Below are 20,256 nucleotides of genomic sequence, written 5' to 3'. Positions count from 1 at the left end.
AAGCAGTGGTATCAACGCAGAGTACTGGGTCTGTGAAGCGATACGGAAGAATCGTCGTTTTGTCACGACGAACATTTCGAGGCGCAACGACTATTGGGCCGATCGCTGTCATTACGCCGCGCCCTGACTAGTCGCGAAAGTGCACGTGCGTGCGTGGCGGCGTGCGCTCGATAATTAGCGGCAATTATACGAAGGTCGCGAAAATTCTCGCGCGCGCACGAGTATAAAGCTCATTATTGGACGCGTCCGTCGTCCCACGACGTCGTCGACGTGCGCGCGAATCGATCGTTTTGGGATAGAGCGACCTATATCTCGCAGCAGCCCGCTGCGAAAGAAAAGAGATTTCGGGCGATTTAACGAGAGCGGCGAAATTGATGGCACGCGTGCATCGCGCACACGGAAATCTCAATTAAGCGAATTCTCTTAACCGTTTAACAAATGGATCACTGTTAGTCAGATGGTTTACTCAAATCTTGTGAAAAAAAAATATGAGATATTTATATCCCATTCTAGCGCTTTTTCTTTTCTTTTTTTTTTTTTTCATGAAATTACGGTATAATAAATATTTGCTATTTATTCCTCTATGTCTCTCTCTCTCTCTCTCTATCTCTTTCTCTTTACGACGTTGGAAGAACGTACATGTCTTTATTTGAATTTATGTGAAAAAAAGTATGAAGAAAAATATATTTATCGCGAATCGGACATTTGACGGATGGAAATTCAGATTGGCAGATTCGTGACGCGAAACAAAGAATGGTGGTTGAATATCGGAATTAATTTTAACCAAACTCTAGCATTATCTGCAACTGGAGCCATAAAATGATTGAAACTGTGCTCCGTCCCGGGTCGGATTCGCTAACGAGTTTCGTTCAATTAATCGGTCACACGCCACACTGGTGGACGAGAGATATTCGCGCACTAATTCCGAAGTGGTCTATACCGTAAAATCTTTTCAGATAAAGATACGATATATCGCATCGAATACTATTATTCTTGAATCGAATTATTTCTAAATCGAAATGCGTCGGAATTATCTTAACTTATTATATTTCGATATTAATCTTTCAAAACGCATAACTAATTACAACTAAGATAAAATGAAGGAATCGATAAACGATTTCAAGAGAAATAAATCAGAATAATTGTAGGGGGAAGTTTCGGTTATTCTAAAAATTAATCGCGGAACAAGAAAGATATTAATAATTGAAGAAAGTAAAAAAAAGAAATGTAAAAATAATTACCGCACTCTCTAGGATACATTTTATCCGTATAATGCTTTTAAAGCGAATGTTTAATTGGAAATTATCGTAATAAAATCGCGAAAACACTTTCAAACGATTCTCAAACATCATTTATCTCGGTACGTTGTTTAATAATTTGATAAGACATTCGAGAGATTTCTCGTATGACGAGAGTCCGTGGTGACATCGAAAATAACAGCTTGATGCAATAGTCAAAGGTCACGCTCGGGAGAATTGGGAGAGAGAGAGAGAGAGAGAGAGGAAGGGAGAGGAGAGAGAGGGAAATTCTTCTAGAATGAGCCAAATAACCCTGGGCTTTTTCGCAACCCCGATAAAATAACGGGACCAAGCCCGCCCGCGTGTTTCGAAGTTATAGACGGATGATAGCTGTGCGTGTACGCGTGTGTGGCCCAGCGCCACGCATCTTGGCACGGCTTTTTCGGCCACGAGGTTGCATAATCGCGGCGTGCTGGCTATCTCGCGGACGAAACGCGACGATTCGTCCGCGTTAGTTAGTCGCGTCTAGCTCGCCGTACAGTCTCGCCGCGTCTTTATTTTTTCCCTCCGTTTCGAGCTGGCTTTAGTTGAGAACGCGCGTCGCGACGAATTTCACCTCGTTTATACGTATATCGCGGCTGTAGGAGTATCGATAATTTACGCCCCTTATTACTATTACTGAAGGTGTCAATTTCAAAATATATGCCTATGTCAATGATTAATTTCCTTAAAATTGTATTTTACAAGTTTATTTTAACAGCGCGCATTCTTTTTACTCGCCAAAACGAAACGAATTTTAATTTCTCAAGTATAAGTATTAATTTTTATTTATTCATTATGTTTATTTTGTCCAAGATATAATATATCTAACAATTGCTCCACTCGCGCAATTTCTCATATTGTGTATCTTTCGATGAAATTCCAAAAACGACGCGTTAACGAAACGACAATGCGGGGAAATTTTTTTTCCCTCTCCACACCGAGGACCACCGATTCGGTTTACCTTTTATTAAATCGTATAATCGAGCGATCTTCTTCGTCGCTAAATCGTCGGGGGGGGGAAAAAAAAAACAAAAAACCAGTGACCTGCGACGTCATTATCGACGACCTCGCGAGATGACGGTGTCGGAGGAGCCGCGATGCCGACTGGGATCTGTGGAAGGCACGGCGTACAATCGATCGTTAAGCTCGTTTAACGGCAAAGTGGTTCAATTACGCCGTTACCGCCGAAGCGAGCGTCACCTCGGATTTCCCATCACGCGCGTCTCGCCGTTTGTCTCGCTCCTCTTTCTCTTCTCTCCATTCCTCTTCGAACACGCTCGTCCCTCGTCGTATCCTATTTCAATCCGCCTTAATTCGTAGCCGTAACAGCCGTAAAAGGGTCCCTTTTACGAATCCCGGCAACGGAACAGACTCGTCGAAATCCGCGATTGTGTTTATTCGATCGATATACATATATGATTCGTAATCTTCGCTAATTATGCCATACAAATATTCCAGATGAATCGCGCTTGTTTTAATTCAATTCTAAACTAATGTTTCCTTTACAAGATATCGAGCTTTGTGAGTTAGAACCTCAAAATATTGCTCTATAATTATATATATATATATATATATATATATATATATATATAAATTCTGAATTATATTCAATCTCATCTACCTTTGGCACGCGTGTTGAACAGAGAACGGTGAACAGTCGAGCATGCATGTACGCACGCACGCACGCACGCATGTACGCGGATTGTATAACGCCTGATGCGGCTGGCAACGTCGAGCCGTTTCTACTTCGCTGCTACTTGGACTGGACTAGTCTTTATCGTCGGTGCTGCTACGGTCGCGGCTACTGGCTCCTGCTCTAGGCCGACTTTAGTCGCGAGCGGCAGCTCTAGTCGTAGCTTAGCTGTCGCTTAGCGCGAATCGTTCGCAAGTCGCACGCGATATGTAATATTATTTTCTCGCCTTCTTTTCGTGCTGCAAATTGTTTGGAGGATTATCGACGAAACGATTCCGTTTACTCGCGCAGCATCAGTAAAATTGAGCGTCGTGAGAAATTGAGATCATCTCCGAATCGTAATTGCGTAAAAGATCTTATAAAATTACGAGCATTTATAAAATCGTCGATTTATAATCTTCTCGTCATAGCGTCACTTTTTTTTTCTCGTTTAGATCCTATAAATGTAAATCGACAGCGCCGATCATGCGCGCGCGTGTTGCTTCCCAAGATCGATTTACATTCCGCGCTCACAATGCACGAGGTCCAAGGTCGTGATTGTGTAACGTCGCCGTTCTAGAGCAGGTCGCGATCAGTGCTTGACGTAAATTGCAATTGTCGTCCCGACTCTCTACACGAGCGGCGTGCCTAGGAAACGCGTGTCGCGTGAAAGAAAGTCGCCGCGGATGCGCATCTCTGGAATTTCTCGCTGTGAGAGCTATTACTCTCTCTCGAACGTGCGCTCGAACAACCGAGATTCTTCATCGTTGTACGCCGAGATACTCCTCTCATGGCACGAACATGATCGACGACGTACGTCCGAACATTACGTCGATTATTTTCGCGGAAGGTGACGACGCGCGGATAAATAAAATGCGCGACCGATGAAACGGGATCACCTGCCGCGGCCAGGAGGATAATTTTGGATCGCGCGCGTTGCACCTGTTGCGGAGCCACGGCAAGGTCGCGCGATTGCGCAATCCGCGCGTGTGTCTAAAACGACCGACGAGATCGAATGCATTCGGCGACCGGTAGTTCCGGTCTCTCTTCCCCTCCTCTATTCCCCTGCCTCTCCTCTCTCCATGCGCTTCCCCGCGCCACGTCATTCTCACGATGCGGTTGCACTGACGACGGTGCCTGCCGCAGTTGCCGCTGCTTAATCGCGGTGAATAATCAATGTCCGACGACACCGTTGCTGCACTGCGGATCGTTCTTTCGACTTTGGCAGAACTCGCGCGGCGAGTGCGTCTCAAAGTGCATCCGCTTCGTGATTTTTCTTCATCTCGCGGACGCCATCTTTACGGCGAATATCGTCGGCATTTACGATCATTGAAAAGCCGATGAATTTTTCCCAACGCTCCCAACAATCCCTTCTGTGAAATCGTGGTGAACGATATCGCGTTCTCGTGTTTCCGTGATGCATATAAATATGTAACACGCGATGATTTCGCGATGTCGTGTGAGATTGGAATTACATAATTCTGTAATCGCGTCCTCGCGCGAAATTCAAAGTTAAAGGGATGAGTATTATAAGCTACGCAACGGTCGCTCCTGCCAATTCGCATTCCAAATCGCACAACTAGGTCGATCGCTCTAGTTTCGCGATATCGAGTGTTATGGCATCGATCGTCGCGCTCAATACCCTAGGTCCCTCAACGATAGTCTGTGATGCAACGAAACAGCAACGCCATGATCTTCCCTCGATTTTGTGAGACGTCGTGACGATTGTAAGCGAACGCGGAACGACTTGGAAAATAATCGATAATTTACTCAACTGTTTATCGCGACACCTCCTCCCTTTCCATAACTAAATCAATCCAAGTGAGAGACAATGGAACATAAAATGAATTTATAAATCGATCGGATCTAAAAATCTATATAAATAAATAAAATACAGCGCGCTTCTTTTGTATAAGGAAAATTAACAAATAATTTTACTCACGACGCGTGGAAAAAGAATAATTAAATCTGCACACGTTAAAGAGGATATGCAACGACTATTTGTCATTCCAGCTTCTTTGCCTAAACGTAGAGAGATACTTGAATGATTTAAAATAATCATTAAACGTTGAGTTATTATCTCGATTATTATTTCGCGAATATCCGATAAATAAATACAAGGTAATAAAATGTTTCTCTAGCTCGGGAATTATCGTGTAACATCGGTGACTCGTAGCTTCGTTGTTCGGGACGCATCGGCGGCGTCTATGAAAGAATTTAGCTGCCTAAGAGCGTTGAAAGGAGACGCGTGTTGTACGCGTTAACGGATCGCGAGACGACGAAACGACGTCTCGACGCCGGAGCGTCGTGGCTGCCGGGGACAGTGACTGCTATTATTAGCAACGTCGTCCTCTTCTCATTTCGCGCTTCGAGAGACAAAATAGCATCAGCTGACATCCCACTGGAAGATACGCGGCACACCCGAGAAACCTTTGTCTCGTCGTCGTTTCTTTCGTGTCTTAAATAAGTTTGAGGCGAATTAATTCCTTTTCTTTTTTCTTTTTTTTTTTTCCCAATTGTGCCTCGTGAAGCGAGAACTTAATTACACATCGAATAATAATCGCGTGACTTGAACGTATCGTTACATAAGTGTTTACATTTTTAACACGCGCGCAATGAATTGCGATCAACGATGAGTTAAATACCATTGTCCGATGACTTCTTTATTGACATGGTGATTTAAAATATGGACGTTGCAACTTTATTGCAATTTCGTGCGAGGAAAAGGAAAGTCGAGAAGCAAATTAGGTAGGAGGAGGGAAAGGGGGGAAGAACAGAGGGATAGAGACTGCAAATATTAACGAGTAAAAGAGAGCGAGTCGAGCGGAAGCGAGCCAATACGAAATTACAGGGCAGTTGGGGCTCGTGCCAGATGCGCGTTTACACGGGCCCTGAATACTGTAAATGCACTATCTGGTACGACATCTCTTCTGTCGCCGTCATCGACGATCGAGTAACGCGACGCCAACTTTATTAGGGCCGTGGATAAGTGTAAAAAATGGCAGGAAAAATCGACATCTATATCCTGCGGTATCCTTATCATAAGGGGATAACACTGAGAAAGACACGAAGCTTTTACGAAGCTTACGATGCTTCAAACTTACACCGTATTCTTTGTATACTATACACTATACAATCTTTACAGGAAAAAGAAATTGTATATATAAAAATTTCTTTTTATATGTATAAAATACTGGAGAACCGTCGCGTAATTAGAATAGCATTCCCGGATCCCGCAGAGATTTTAAAACAGAGTTGGAAAATTTTTTTCACAGTTTCATGTTGACTTCGATTACAATCAAAATATTTAACAGGAATTTACACTAAAGCTTTTTCGACCTCTAATAAAAAGAATACTTTTGAAAATTTTTGATATAATCGCGGGAACTGATGTAAAAATTTTCAAGGCGACGTACAAAGATGTTTTACAATCTAATTATATTTTTCATCTCTGGTAAGACATTTATGATCCCTTTGATGAAAAAATAACACGTACGTTGATATAATGGAACCAATATCTGCGGTTATTTCGAGTTTTCTCTCTCGAACTCGAACCCGTAAAAAAAAAAAAAAAAAGAGAGAGAGAGAGAGAAAGTATTCTTACTCTTCTTTCACTAAAGTTACGATTATGTTATTACAATTATAATTACACGACGAATAACAGCAAAATGCCTTAATATTACAAGGACTATATTATTAATAACGTTCCTTTAGTAACAAATATTAATTAAATTACAATCCACCTATATGCCTAAAGTTCTAATTGGAATAATTGCGTCGGAAATTCTCATTTGGGATTATCAACTTGGTCTCTAGAGCAATAACTTGCGATAATAACGTTTCATATTTACGTTGCGTAAATTTTGTTTTCGAACGATCGGCGTAAGAGCAACGCGAGTTCCCGCAATTAGTGTGGAATCGTCCATTAACATGTGTCGGCGATTTTGTAGAAAGTAATTCTATCACACACGAGGAACTTGTTTACTATACATTGTGTGTGTGTGTGTGTGTGTGTGTGTTGCGAGAAATAAATTCTGCTGCGAAAGTATTGTCAACATCGCTCTCTGCCTCCCCTCTTCTCTTTCAATTATAAAATACGCGTCTCACAGGAGGGTGAGGGGGAGAGGAGAGGGTGCACTCGAGCGATCGAACGCATGTTGCGTCGACGAATATATATATATATTTTTTTTTGTGCGATATCATCGACAATGACGATTCTCTATGAATAGATGCGTAATGGCATTCGATCGTCTATGACGAGGGATTTGTTAACGGAGGAGTGCGTGTATCGCAGCGCCTACACTTGATTCATGCTTCACGTAACAATTTATACGCACACATACGCACGTACATATACGCACATCGCTTACACGTAGAATCATAGAGTATATTGTATCACGAATGACAATAAAAATCATCTAATGCGTTCTTCATTCAATTTCACCAGCGCCTTTATTATAAAGATTAATTTGTATATATATATATATATATATATATATATATATATATACAAATATATAAAAAAATAGAAATTGTATATAGTTTTAAAAAGTATTTTCTTTTAGAGCATTCAAATGATGGAAGCAGATGTTAAGCGTTGAAATTATACAACGGTTACATTGAATTTTTTACTCCCGTTCTTAGCATCTCTGCTAATTAATAAACGAGAAATTATTATTAAGAATAAAGTCATTAATCAGAGTCAAGTTACTTTTATCTGCGCAATTCGAATTTGACGATTTCAATGGAAAGAACTTGTTTTTTCATTTCTTTTGTTTTCACTTGTCTTATCTATGACAGAACCATCCTTTCAAATCGCCCATCGGATAAAGAATATAATCCTTTTTCAATTGTCCCAAGAAAAAGATTTAATGGAAAACACGTTACCCCTAGAACAAGATAATATGCTTTTATTATGGATAAATATAAAATTTAAAAAATCAATTTTAAATATCGAAATTAGAAAACAGATTGGAGATGGCCACTTTCAATAAAATTTATATTTCAATAATTTTTTTGAGACATTAATAGAGATCAGATTCTTGATTTTTCTAGGTAGATTACAAAATTTAAATTCCAGGATTAAATACTCGAATCTAATTCAGATAACGCGTTTGGCTATGCGTTTATATACTGATATATTTATATTTAGCGTTAATTATATTATGTATGTAGAATATAAAGATGTACGACGATGATGATGTGTAAGATGATTTAGAGCGCACAGTGCGTCGGGGGAAATTAGATGGAAGGAGGGGTAAATGGAATCAGCGCGCACACGAGCAGAAGCTCGAAATACTTGGTTAAAAATAATTGACTCTTATAAGAGCCGGAGTGCCTTCTAGAGAGGTAGAGATTCGTCGGAGGCAAGGTCAATCGATAGGGAAACCTCATAACATCACACGTACGCCGCGGCTATATTCTTGTCGGTATTCGCGCCTTTTCCTCTCTCTCCCCCCCCCCCCCTCTCTCGTAAGTCATGCAAAATTTGAATCTCACGGACGCGCTTCCGCGATCGAGGTAAGCGAGTTTCGCAGAATGCATTTTCTAAACGTCATCGACGATGGATGATTGCGCGATATCTTTAACGCCGATTGGGGGAGGGGGTGGGGGGATGGGGGAACTACGTCATTCATGATGACACTGGAGTCTAAAACGTTCCAATCGTTATAATAATTATGTAAGTAATCAACTGATTGTCAAGTGATGGAAGAAATTATTATCGCTACTGTGGAGCAGCGTCCATAATTCCAGTGTTTTTAATTAAGATAAATGACAGTTTTTCATTATTACATCGATATACAGTAATTTTTATATCTATACTATATCATATCCTTTAATCACGGATTTATGCATCACAAATCATACTAGTCAGTCATTTGCAATTTATCTAATTAACAGTAATCTTGAGAATATATCTTTATATATATATATATATATATGTATATATATATCTACACGATTGATCACAGAGATCAACAGTTTTTTGCCACAAGTTTGCCTTCCGCTCTATATTATATATGTCATGAAAACAACGATTAAGAGAGAAGAAGAGACCCCCGTCAATCGAGCTTGAAGAGCGGAGTATCTGAAGATCTTCAGCAAAGCAGATACATCTTTCCTAATCGTTTAAAGGAACAACTTCCTTTAGCGATCGGCGTGTTGGCAGTGTGGTTAGCTGGTTGTGTGGCTGATCTATATACACGACCGCTATCGGCACTGCAATTATGACGATCGCAGACCTGCTAGGAGGAACGTCGTTAACGATTTCAATACGAACATTTTTTTTCTTTGTTATTGAACATGAAAGAAACGCGCATGCTTCACTTATTTTTCAACGAAAGTAAAGTCCACTGAGCCGAGCTGCGCGCACAATGCTGTTATTAAAAAAAAAAAAACCTGCATATTATAAAAGACGATGCAAACTTACAACTGATGGTTTTTCCCCTCTTTATTTGCAGATCAGCCTACGTATCTTTTGGAGGTCTGCTCATGAGGCTACAGGGTGATGCGAACAATCTGCACGGCTTCGAGATAGATCAACACATGTACCTGTTAATGAAGAAACTTGCATTTTAATACTACCGATCGCGCGCGGGCCGTCGATTTCTTCTGCCATTCGAAAGTTTCTTCAACGAATATATCAATCACCGAAGAAAGTTGCGTTTTGCATTTTATATACAATAGACAATGTACAATAGATTAAGCGATATCAATTATATAATGAAATTTTCTTTTATTTTCAATTTTAAAAATCTCGCTACAAACTCGATAATTATATATTCTAATTAAGTTAGAATAATGTTATGACCAGATAATGTTATTTAACCATTGGTACTACGATTACTGATCTAGGATTATTGAAAAACTTAAAAAAGAAATAAAAATATTTTTTTACATTGAAATTCCTTCCCATCTACCGATCCACGTTACAGTTATCATCAGTTTAAAAGTTGCCAAATATAAAGCAGTAATAATAAAACTCTTGTCTCTAATGGATTAAAACGGAAAGATTATCTTTTAAGCGACCGTCAATCTTAATAAATGCAAATAATAAAATTTCCCATTGAAAGCATATTGTGATGAACATTTAATGGAAAACAGGGATTCTAGGGGATCAATCTTTCTATTCAAAGCTTAATCGTGACAATTGTAACTATAACATGGGCAACTATATGCAATTGCGCGGCCAATTCTTGGACGTTGACCAAATCGTCACGGAGTGTATCACCAAGTGCGCCATCGAAACACGAAAATAGGAATCGGGTATTGCACACTTCTCTACCTGTTCTGTCAACGTGTGTATATATGTTCCCGTGAATATGTACACACTGCTATGTAATTAGCCAACTGACACTTGGTACATTTCCAGGATAGCTGTTTATCCCTTCACTTTGCTTCGATTGATATAGATATGTTAAATACACAAACGAGGAATTGTATCATATATTCTAAGATAAAATCATTTAAGAACATACAAGTCATTTTAGAAAAAGAATATGCATATAACAAATGAATTGCAATGAAGGAAAAAGCGTAAAGGAATAATATATTTTGTCAAGTACAAGAAAATGGAAAAATATTAGTAAAATCTAAATAAAAATGAAAAATGTTTAAATCGGAGAAACAGCAGAAGAGACACAATTGTTTCGGTCAAACGTTTCTCTGCGTTCAAGATGAAACAGAATTATTATATATAGTTAGATGCGTCAAAGTTTAATCTTAAATGTTAATGTGTTATAAAACTCGAAAAAATTTAAAGAGAAATAAGTGGATCAAACGGCGACAACCATATCCCGGCAAAGATATGTGAACTTGACGATGATAATTAATTTATGTAATTACAATCGAGATATTTCTGACTTTGTATAGGCGCGCAGCTGCAATGCTGCTTCCTGGCACAACGCAGCGCGAGGTATACGCGACAACATGCGGGTCGAATACGCCTCAAATGGCGGAGGTTGGCACGCGCGATATTGCGTAACGCTCGCGACTACGCGCGTAAAATGGCCGATACTTAAAAAGAGTCCGATTCTAAATAGATTAGTCCAGTAATATATAATTCACTCTCATCTGCTCGCCGTTGCGTGACGCGCCCGTAAACAAAAAATTGATATTTCGAATCCAAACTATAATAGTATCGAGATACTACTGATAAATAACGAGTTTGATGCGCATTTTCTTATTCTTCTCAGTTTCTTTGCTTATTATCTGACTATATTATATGTATTCGATAAAGTCGTATATGAGATAATTCAAGAATTGTATTAATAACTACCTTAAGCATACAAAATGGAACTTGAAGGAACTTTTCTCCTGCTATAATACAGATTTATATTTACAAGCATTTTTCGCTGTTTAATCAATATGTGTTTAATTTCGTAGTGATGATAACGCGTAAGCATTGATCAAACGATGTACAAACGCCAAGTCCTTGTTTATCTGGACTCCAATCCAAAGAACTAACGGGTTGCGATGAAAGCATAATATTTTGCAGCAAACTAACGTTGCCTACGACACCCTGCTCGATCCCGTCGGCATCCCTAGTGTTTCTTTTCTCTGGATAATTACTAAGAAACAATAAATATTAGTTTTTAAAGCACATATTTTCTCGCAGAAATATAATGCCCCTTAACACTGCAATTTTATAAAACAGAGGTAAACTATATATATACATATATATATACTCACTATTTCCAAAGACAGATTGTTCCTCCACCGCCACAAGTTGCGAATATTTCACGATTTTGTGGTAAATGCTTAACCAGCCATATCGTCGACTTATGAGCCTAAAATCATGCAGTCACACAGGTTATAAACTTATATATATATCAAAGAGTATAAATTTTCATTCTCTCTAAATTATGGACCTTTTCAACAAGATATGGAAAGCCCTTCTTGAGATGCTGAGTCCTCAAATCAAAGAGATAAAATTTTGATTCTAGCGTAGTGGCAACCAGCTTGTTCATGGGGATGTCTTTCCTGTCAAACTCGAGACTGCAAACTCCATTTTTCAGATTACTTTCCCATTTTACTGTCATTGCTCTCAGATCAAATATTTTAACATCACCATTATCATATCCCGCAGCCACTACTCTCTCCTCAGAATTGTAAGAATTGCCAAACGCGACCGACCAGCAATCTCGTCGACTTTCTCCTTCCTTAGGCTCCATAATAGCGACCGGTCGACTCTTCTGTCTGGGATCCCATACTTTAACACTTCCATCTCTGGATCCAGTTACCAATTCGGGTGCACCACATCCTACGCTGGCACCTGCTACTCCATCAATGGCGTTTATAATCTGTGTGTGAGCGTTAGCAGTGTAAACTGGTATCGAGGGATCCTCTAAATTGTAGATATTTAGTTTACCCTATAAGATGGACGGATCATATTTAGCATATTCTGTTAAAACTTTATTAAATAGGATGCTATTAAATATAAATATCGGAACATTAACAAATATTTGAGTAAAAAAAAAACCTTAAAATCACCGGTAGCTAAGTGTCTATCCCGAAGATTGGAAGCTTTGAATGTTCCACATTTCATCTGATTAGATCTCTCTATATCCTTCACGAGCTTCAATTCACCGCTGGACAACTCGTAAATCTGTATAATACCGGTACCACGAGGTCGAGAACCCATAACCACGAACTTGGCGCTGCATGGTATCCATTTGACATCAAACAGGGAATAATCGACAGATTTTTCAATGTGGCAGATTATTTGCGGTTTCGCCAGCTTATCCATGTCTGTAAAGGATTTCTTCTCAACTTCAATTATTCGTTAAGAAAATTTGTTCTCATTTTTTTGTAGCAAAGGACATAAACTGCTTTAAAGTAACTATAAACAAACTTATACGCCATCTAAAGGTCGCCATTATTATTAGAAGATGTCATTCTAATATCTGCCAATTATAGATTTTATAAATATCATTATGTAAATATGGATTGGCTATAGCAAAGAAAATTAGAATTCTAATCCTCTTTAGGCTATAGTTTCTGTATTAGACGCGATATATACGTTGTATGTATATATATATATGCTTGTGTATTTCCACACAGCACTCGTAGAGAGAAAAGTACATTTCTCAAACTTCCTCCGGAACAGCTTTACTTGTATGTATTGTATATATATTTAATAAAATATCTGTATGTAATATATTATAATAAAAATAACTATGTACGTGTGTACAAAATGTAAAATGTAGCATATAAGAGCGAAAGCGATCGATCCATTTAACCAACGAAAATGTCTTTATTTTACATATATTACGATATCCAATAGGGATTAATGGTTAATCTTTCTAAGACTTGATCTGCTTTCGACCAAGTTTGGCTTTCACCAAACTTAGCTATCTGGGTATGTATATGCATATTACCAGCCCATATCTATAGTGTATCCTTATCCACTTATGTATAGAAATCAGTGATTGAAATAGAGTGACATCTATAACAAGGAAAAAAATAGCAAATATTTCATATAAACACAAGAGTATAATATATAGATAAATTGCATTTTAAGAACATCTAATAATGTGCTTTTTGTATTTCATTTTTAATGTTTTCCGAAATCCAGGAATGGAGTAAATATAAAAATATATATTATTTATACAGATATATAAAATTTTAAACGATATTTAGTCTTCGTTGTCACTTTCACATTCTACCGCCATCTCCGTTGTTTCAGGACTTTCTAATTTTTGTTTGAACTGCTGAATATATTTCAGCAACCGTTTATCAGAATCCTTCACCTATATCATCAAATATATCGAATTACGATCAATATATATTATTTTATCAATTGTATTAAAGATTTAATAAAAATATAAAGAGTTTATATACCATTTTCGTAACATTCTCGATGGCTTCTTGCAAATTTTGTTTCGACGGAGCATCCTCTATTTGAATACATAAATTCGTTAAAGATTTAATGAGAGTATCCTTATCTACGTTGCTCTCCGGATTTAGAATATCGGCCAATATAGCAAATGCAAGATTGTTGTGCGTATAAAACGTTTGATTGCCGGTTTTCTGATATCCTCTCCTGGTTAAATTCAATATGAATTTGGAAACGTGATATGTATCGATTTCCCGTAACGGACTAACATCCGGTGCATCGCAAAGAGCTCGCAGTGTTGGAAAATAAGCGCTTTCGAGTATTTCTTGTGCTTCGGGTACACGTACGATAAAATGCTCGAAAAAAACACTTAAGCATTGTCGAAGATAAGTATCATCAATATTGACTTTATTATAGCCCAGAATTATCAAACGCGATATAAGACTACTGCTACTAATTCGTTGGTTGAGCAGCAGTTTACAGAATCCTTCTGTAGCAATAGTGCGCATATCTTGATTCTGTAAATTTCCAAATATAGCTGCGTTACAGTAAATTTTACTCAATTATAGCAGAATTCAAGAATATTAGCTATTTACCATATTGTTCAACAATCCCATTAAGATTTTGATGAAATTGCAAGGGCCCTTCTCCATTTCAATCTGTTTATTTATAGAAATGACGCTATCTTCATGCGTGTAAAGCGAACGACTCTTTTCAAATCTATTCTGCACGGAATTCTCTTCCTGAATTTGTAAGTTTTCAAAATATTCCAACCCATATAGAAGCAAGAGATCGAATATTGCCTTCAAAGCAACTATCCAAATTTCTTGATTCTCGTGCTCGTAAGAAAATTGATAGAAAAATATCATTACATGTTTTTTAGCTAACTCTTTGTCTAGTATACAATAAGTACCTAACACTTTTAGCGCTAATACATGCACATTATCATCGGGATGCTAAAACAAAGCAAAATTAAAATGTGATGGATAGTAGTAAGTAATTACATAAAAATAAAAAATATTATAATTATATATTCATATGATGTATATAACTTAATATACGCTTACGTCGAGACTACTTAAAACAAGAGACATCAAACTCTTGAGTGTGGGTGTTAATACGCGAATGGATTGCATCGCAAAATACAAGATGTTAAGGCATTTCACCATAGTTGTGGTATCATTTTTTTCCTCACGCATATCGTCGGATATTACAGCTTCTTGGATCTTAGATAACTGGTTTATTTCTTCTTTTAAGACCTTAATCTTGTCTTTTAGACTCTCAGCTTGTAAAAAGTTCTCTTCCTTGATCGCTTGATATAATTCCTCTTCAAGCTCTAATATATCAACTTTTAATCTTGCTTTCTAGAATCAAATTTAAAAAAATATAAAAAGAAAAGAAATGAAAGGATTTGAGTAGTAATTAACTTAATATAAATCGTCTATAATGCAGAACTGTGTGTGCCTAACATTTTTCTCATCTACATTATATAATTAACAATAGATTCTAATACTCGCTTGCATGTCTTTCTCCTGTTGCTGCTCCACAGTAATTTGCTGAGTATCTAAATTTTCGTTTGAAGGTAGTCTAGTTTCACTAATAACATTGGCAATAATATTCAACATGTTATTGGCATCTGGTATCACTTTTACCAAATGGTTTATTATACATTCGATTATTTTATCGCAGCAATGATCGCTCATTAGAGTATCTATTATTAATTCATTCAGATTCTTCCTGCCCACTTCGTCTGCGAGATCATAAGTTGTGGATATCTCAAAGAGTTGTAGTAGAATAAACTTATGGCATTCTTTTTCCCATACTTCATATGACTTGGAAGATATGAGAGTCATATATTCACGTATATATGTACAAAATCCTGATAATTCCGGAATAATTAATTCTAAATCTTCCATACACGACAGACTCTGAAAATGTTTTATTACACATTTCCAATACAAAATATTTTCGTTCGATATATTTGTCAGTGAAATTAGTCTTGTGTCTTTATCTATTGGCAGTTGCTCCAATAAATTTTTTGAATTAGCATCTCTGCAAAAAAAATATTTAATATAAAATTCTGTCATTATTTTTTTTTACCCTTTCTTTGTTTACATACTCACTTGAATAGTATCTGTAAAGCTAAGGTGGCAGTTTCTGTTCCTATACCAGCATCGAGAGCATGTACAAGATTTAAATATTCCCCCTTGTAGCATCGTAGCCATGTTGGCAACAAAACATTGCTTACACATTTTCTGACACTGTCGGATCTGTCTTTGAGACCGTTCTTTAACAAACATTCTCTTTGTTCGATAGTCAAGGAACGCACTGTGATTTTACTGATAAATTCAAATGCCATCTTGCGCACATTATCATCGATATCTCGTGTTCTTGTCAATACAGCTTGTAAAGTCCTTTGATTTCTACCCATACAGGCAAGCACCGCCTTGCGAACTTCAGCGCTTGGATCTTTAGATACATGAAATATATACATTTTTATTACAGGACATTGCTCATCCGATGGATCTTGCAATCTCTGCAGAGCAAAAACAGCCTGTGCTCTGACTTTAAATGATTTATCCAACAATCGATCCATCATACTGACTGTAATTTGATCGCATAGATTATCATCGATAAAAGCATCATCGCCCATAGAGTTGAAGAGTATGTTTAGAAAGTAACATATGCGAAATCTCACTACTTTATCTTTAGCGCTGTGATGCGATAAGAGAAATTTGAATAACTTGTTGACAAATGGAGACATTGGTTCCATGGTTTCGCTCTCCACGGTAGAATAGAAGCTTACTATGAATTTGGCACAAAACTCTAATGTGTTTATAATATGCAGATGTTGTTGCGCCATCGTAAGAGGTACTTTCAAAAATGAGATAAAATATTTCCAGAATGTATCTAAATCGGTCTGAAAATTTAAAAAAATCATAAAACATTGACATAAGACTTAGTTTAATAAAATAAATACGCAAAGAAAAAAAATTACTTTCATTGTACGGATAATTAGTTGATTCAATCTTGAAAAGTTATAAATTATTAGAAATCTCAGAAAATACTATAAATCTATTAAAAAAAAAAGGAACAAAACCAAAAGTACATAATGTTCGGACTTACTCTCTCATATAATTTTTTCAGTTTCTTCATGTACTGTGGATGATCAATCTTATTGTACTGCGCTTTGCAGAATATATTTTTCATTTCCTTCCGAATCGCTGAAACCATATTTGTTCTTTTAAAAATTGTAATTGTTAAACGCTTTACGAAAACCTGAACAAGCGCGATAAAATTTTTCACGCATGCGTAATAGCGTAAAAGTCAGATGACTCAGTAGCGTATATACTTTATCGAAATGTATGGTATTGTTAACACCCATTATGAAGAAAAAAAAATGGAAGGTTTCTGGAAAAGTTAATATATTTACTATATGCAGATTAATAATACGTGTGCTCGACATAGCGCTTGAAATAAATATTTTCGTGTCATTAATATAGTAATACGAAGAAACACGTTAGAAACATATATCGAATCCAAAAGCGTCCTATTTACACGAGGCTATTAAGCTTGTGTCACGTGATCCGCTGCACGTGTCATCAGTGATGGGCAAAATATTCCCATTGGACGTCACTGACCGTTAAATTTTCAAACAAATGTCAAGATGACGGCTAACGGCAGCTCGATAATGTTGAACAAGGTTAAAATCGATCGATAAATAACATGGTTAACAAGGGTTAACAAGGTTATAATCGATCGACGAATACCGAATTTTGTATCCGTCATCTAAGGAAATTCATTCAAATGTGTATTTTCTTTAAATTCTATTCAGTCTGTAAAATAAGGACTGTTATTTGTACCAATATTGTTTCATTGGAAATGGCAAGTAAAATTGATATAAGAATTATCTCGAATGTGTGATATAAGTAAATAAGAATCTATACATATATATAAAAATAATCGCGCTTGCTTTTCAAGGAGCAAATGTTTCCATCATAGACATAGGCATATATATTCGCATGACAGTTTGACAATCGCAAGAGACATAAGCATCACTGCGCTTGCGCAATATAACAGCCAATCAGATTTTGGCACAATTTATCTCTTTGCACAGTCGGCACAGTTTATGCTCGATCTCTATATTTTCTACGTCTATGGTTTCCATATTTTGAACTCAATGAGATTTAAATCTAATATTGAATATTTTCAAATTTCTAGAGAGATTTATAAACGATTCATACGAGATACATGATCATATAAGTAAACATTTCACAGAACAGTAAATCAAGAACCGAGATTTAAATACATCGTATAATCTTTATAGATTTTATAAATCGCAAATATTTCCTCGAGTAACGTAGTTTTGTTTGCAAAATATTTGAACAGAGTTTATTGATTATTCTCTACTTATTATAAATTTCTAATTATTCTTGGATATTTCTTTATCTCAGCAATAATAATAATTACAAAAATACAACAAAAAGTAACGATTAATAATAATAATAATATATAGTAAGCTCGTCACGTGTTTGCTTCTACCATAATGACACCAAGAATGACGCACAATTTTTTTTTTAAATCTACTCGATGTCGGTTAAAGAGGAAAGATAAGGAAAATGGGAAGTTGCTCTATATATTAATTATGTATTTTTTATTTAACATCAAAAGTAATGACACTTGGGTTGTATTCGTATCTCAGAGGTTGCGATGTATTTTCACATGTGTGTCGCGTGTGTAAAAACAGAACTTATCGAATAATAATTAATTAATTAATTGCGAAAGGGAATCGTCAATCGTCAATCGGAATATAGATATAGCTGGTGGAACGGTGTACGTGTCATTTCCGAGCGTGTAACCCGTATCTCTCTCTCTCTCTCTCTCTCTCTCTCTCTCTCTCTCTCTCTTCCTTTTTTCTTTCTTTCTCTATACGCGGTGTACAGAGTGTGTAAATGTGTGGTATACGCGGCGTTTATAACGCAAGAAGAAAAAATAAGAAACAGAAAAAAAGGAGTGTATATACGGATAGACCTGTGAGGCGAAGAAGCGGCCCTCTCTTTTCGGGGGAAGAACGCTTCTCGGTCGAGGTCGCCGTCGTTCGCGCGTGCGATCTGTTTGTCCGTCATTCACAATTATTTAAAATATATATACAATATTAATAAAACATCGTTCCGCCTTACTTTCTCTCTCTCTCTCTCTCTCTCTCTCTTTTTTAAACTTTTTTTTAAATCGTTCAATGATTCCGATGCGGTATGCGGCGGGCTGTGCAGGCGCGCGGCGTTATTTTTTTTCGCGAGGATACTCTTAATAAACGCTCCTGATGAAAACGTTCTGATAAACGGGAAAAACGAAAAACTAAATTTTCTATTCGAGTGTATGTAATTATGAGTTTATGTTTTTGATCACGGAGAGAATCGACGACGCTCTTTCTTTCGTCCTCGGAATGAAGCGAGGAACACAGAGAGCCGCTTGTTTTTCTCTTCACAGAAACGCGGGAAAAAGGAGAGAAACGAAATGATAATCGCATGTATACAGGAAATCCAGGGGGATCCTCTCTTATTCGAAATTACGCGCGCAAAGATACGAAAGCGTAACATTGTCCTGCACTCCATGGATAAAATAAGCTTGTAGAATAAGCGTGTATAAGCGCGACATCGTCCCGTTCAGTCCACCGCAAAAGGATTGTGTGTGGTCTTAGACCGAAATTTCCTCCCCCGCCTGGCATGTCTTCCTTCAATCCTCGTTTTCTTCCCTCCTTCTTCTTCTCTTCTCTATCATTACCTTCTCGTCCATCTCTTTTCTATTCTGTCTTCCATCTTTTTTTTTTGTTCGCTTATACGTACTTTGTTTTTTTTCTTCAACAACACGATCTAGACTAAACCATATATAATAATTACATCTAATAATATCTTATTGTAACATGTATTATTATTAATATTATTATTATTTATCATTATATTATTTATTTATATTATTATACTATTATATTTTATTAATAATATTTAAATTATTAGCCTAAAGTAAAGAGGCGGCGCACGACGGCAAAGCATTTTTTTTGGGCTCCTACAGTCCCCCTACAGGCACGGAACACCCTGTCGACAACGCCGCGGATCTTCTCCATAGCTTCAAAGATATCCATCGCATATATACACGCAGGTATGTTCCTCTCTTTCGTTCTCTCTCATTTTCTCTCTTCCTTCCATTCTTTCTCTCTTTATCCTGCATTTTTCCATTCGCATTCGATCCGGAAAAACGGACATTTCATCGAGAGTAAAAATCACGCGCGAAACGTTTTAAATCATCGCGTATTCGTTGTGACAGAAGCGATCGATCTTTTACGGCACGAGAGCCGTGTCGCAACATTAAAATCGAGCCCTTCTCATCCTGGCTCAGCTAATCTCGCTGTCTCTTTCTAAAAATTACAGTTTTTCGCCTATATAACGCAGAGGAGGAGAATTCAGTTGATC

At 37.2% G+C, this 20,256-nt stretch overlaps 3 protein-coding genes across 6 annotated transcripts in view; 1 reads left to right on the top strand and 2 right to left on the bottom strand.

Annotated features, from left to right (window-relative positions):
* Rpb8 (DNA-directed RNA polymerases I, II, and III subunit Rpb8) overlaps positions 1–9,857 on the top strand; it is a 50,422-nt gene extending 40,565 nt beyond the window's left edge. The window contains exon 5 of the mRNA XM_070316199.1: positions 9,414–9,857. Within this exon, the coding sequence (XP_070172300.1) occupies positions 9,414–9,531 (118 nt within the window). The 3' untranslated portion in view covers positions 9,532–9,857. The remainder of the gene's footprint in view (positions 1–9,413) is intronic.
* Positions 9,775–12,846, bottom strand: Wdr92 (WD repeat domain 92). Its single transcript, XM_070316198.1, has 4 exons — positions 12,434–12,846; positions 11,823–12,323; positions 11,644–11,741; positions 9,775–11,522 (listed from the first exon to the last, which is right to left on the bottom strand). Exons 1-4 carry the CDS (start codon positions 12,698–12,700, stop codon positions 11,315–11,317), a joined length of 1,074 nt encoding a protein of 357 aa, XP_070172299.1. The 5' UTR covers positions 12,701–12,846; the 3' UTR covers positions 9,775–11,314.
* Positions 12,618–17,101, bottom strand: Cap-g (Chromosome associated protein G). 4 transcript variants are annotated; one of them, XR_011448908.1, is made up of 8 exons: positions 16,916–17,101; positions 15,913–16,709; positions 15,307–15,841; positions 14,857–15,153; positions 14,386–14,745; positions 13,795–14,307; positions 13,332–13,703; positions 12,618–12,702 (listed from the first exon to the last, which is right to left on the bottom strand). XR_011448908.1 is itself a non-coding variant. In XM_070316195.1 (7 exons), exons 1-7 carry the CDS (start codon positions 17,021–17,023, stop codon positions 13,590–13,592), a joined length of 2,724 nt encoding a protein of 907 aa, XP_070172296.1. In that variant the 5' UTR covers positions 17,024–17,101; the 3' UTR covers positions 13,147–13,589. The 4 variants fall into 4 exon arrangements, 3 of the variants coding, with proteins under 3 accessions (XP_070172296.1, XP_070172297.1, XP_070172298.1); XM_070316195.1 differs by lacking the exon at positions 12,618–12,702 and having other exon boundaries at positions 13,147–13,703; XM_070316196.1 differs by lacking the exons at positions 12,618–12,702; positions 16,916–17,101 and having other exon boundaries at positions 13,149–13,703; positions 15,913–16,393; positions 16,488–16,568.
* Between the last annotated feature and the right edge of the window lie 3,155 nt (positions 17,102–20,256).

The sequence above is a fragment of the Polyergus mexicanus genome, unplaced genomic scaffold (assembly GCF_030449975.1).
Source record: "Polyergus mexicanus isolate NDT 795.1 unplaced genomic scaffold, iyPolMexi1.0 SCAF_3, whole genome shotgun sequence".
Lineage (NCBI taxonomy): Eukaryota > Metazoa > Arthropoda > Insecta > Hymenoptera > Formicidae > Polyergus > Polyergus mexicanus.
This window is presented reverse-complemented; position numbering and strand designations above follow the sequence as displayed.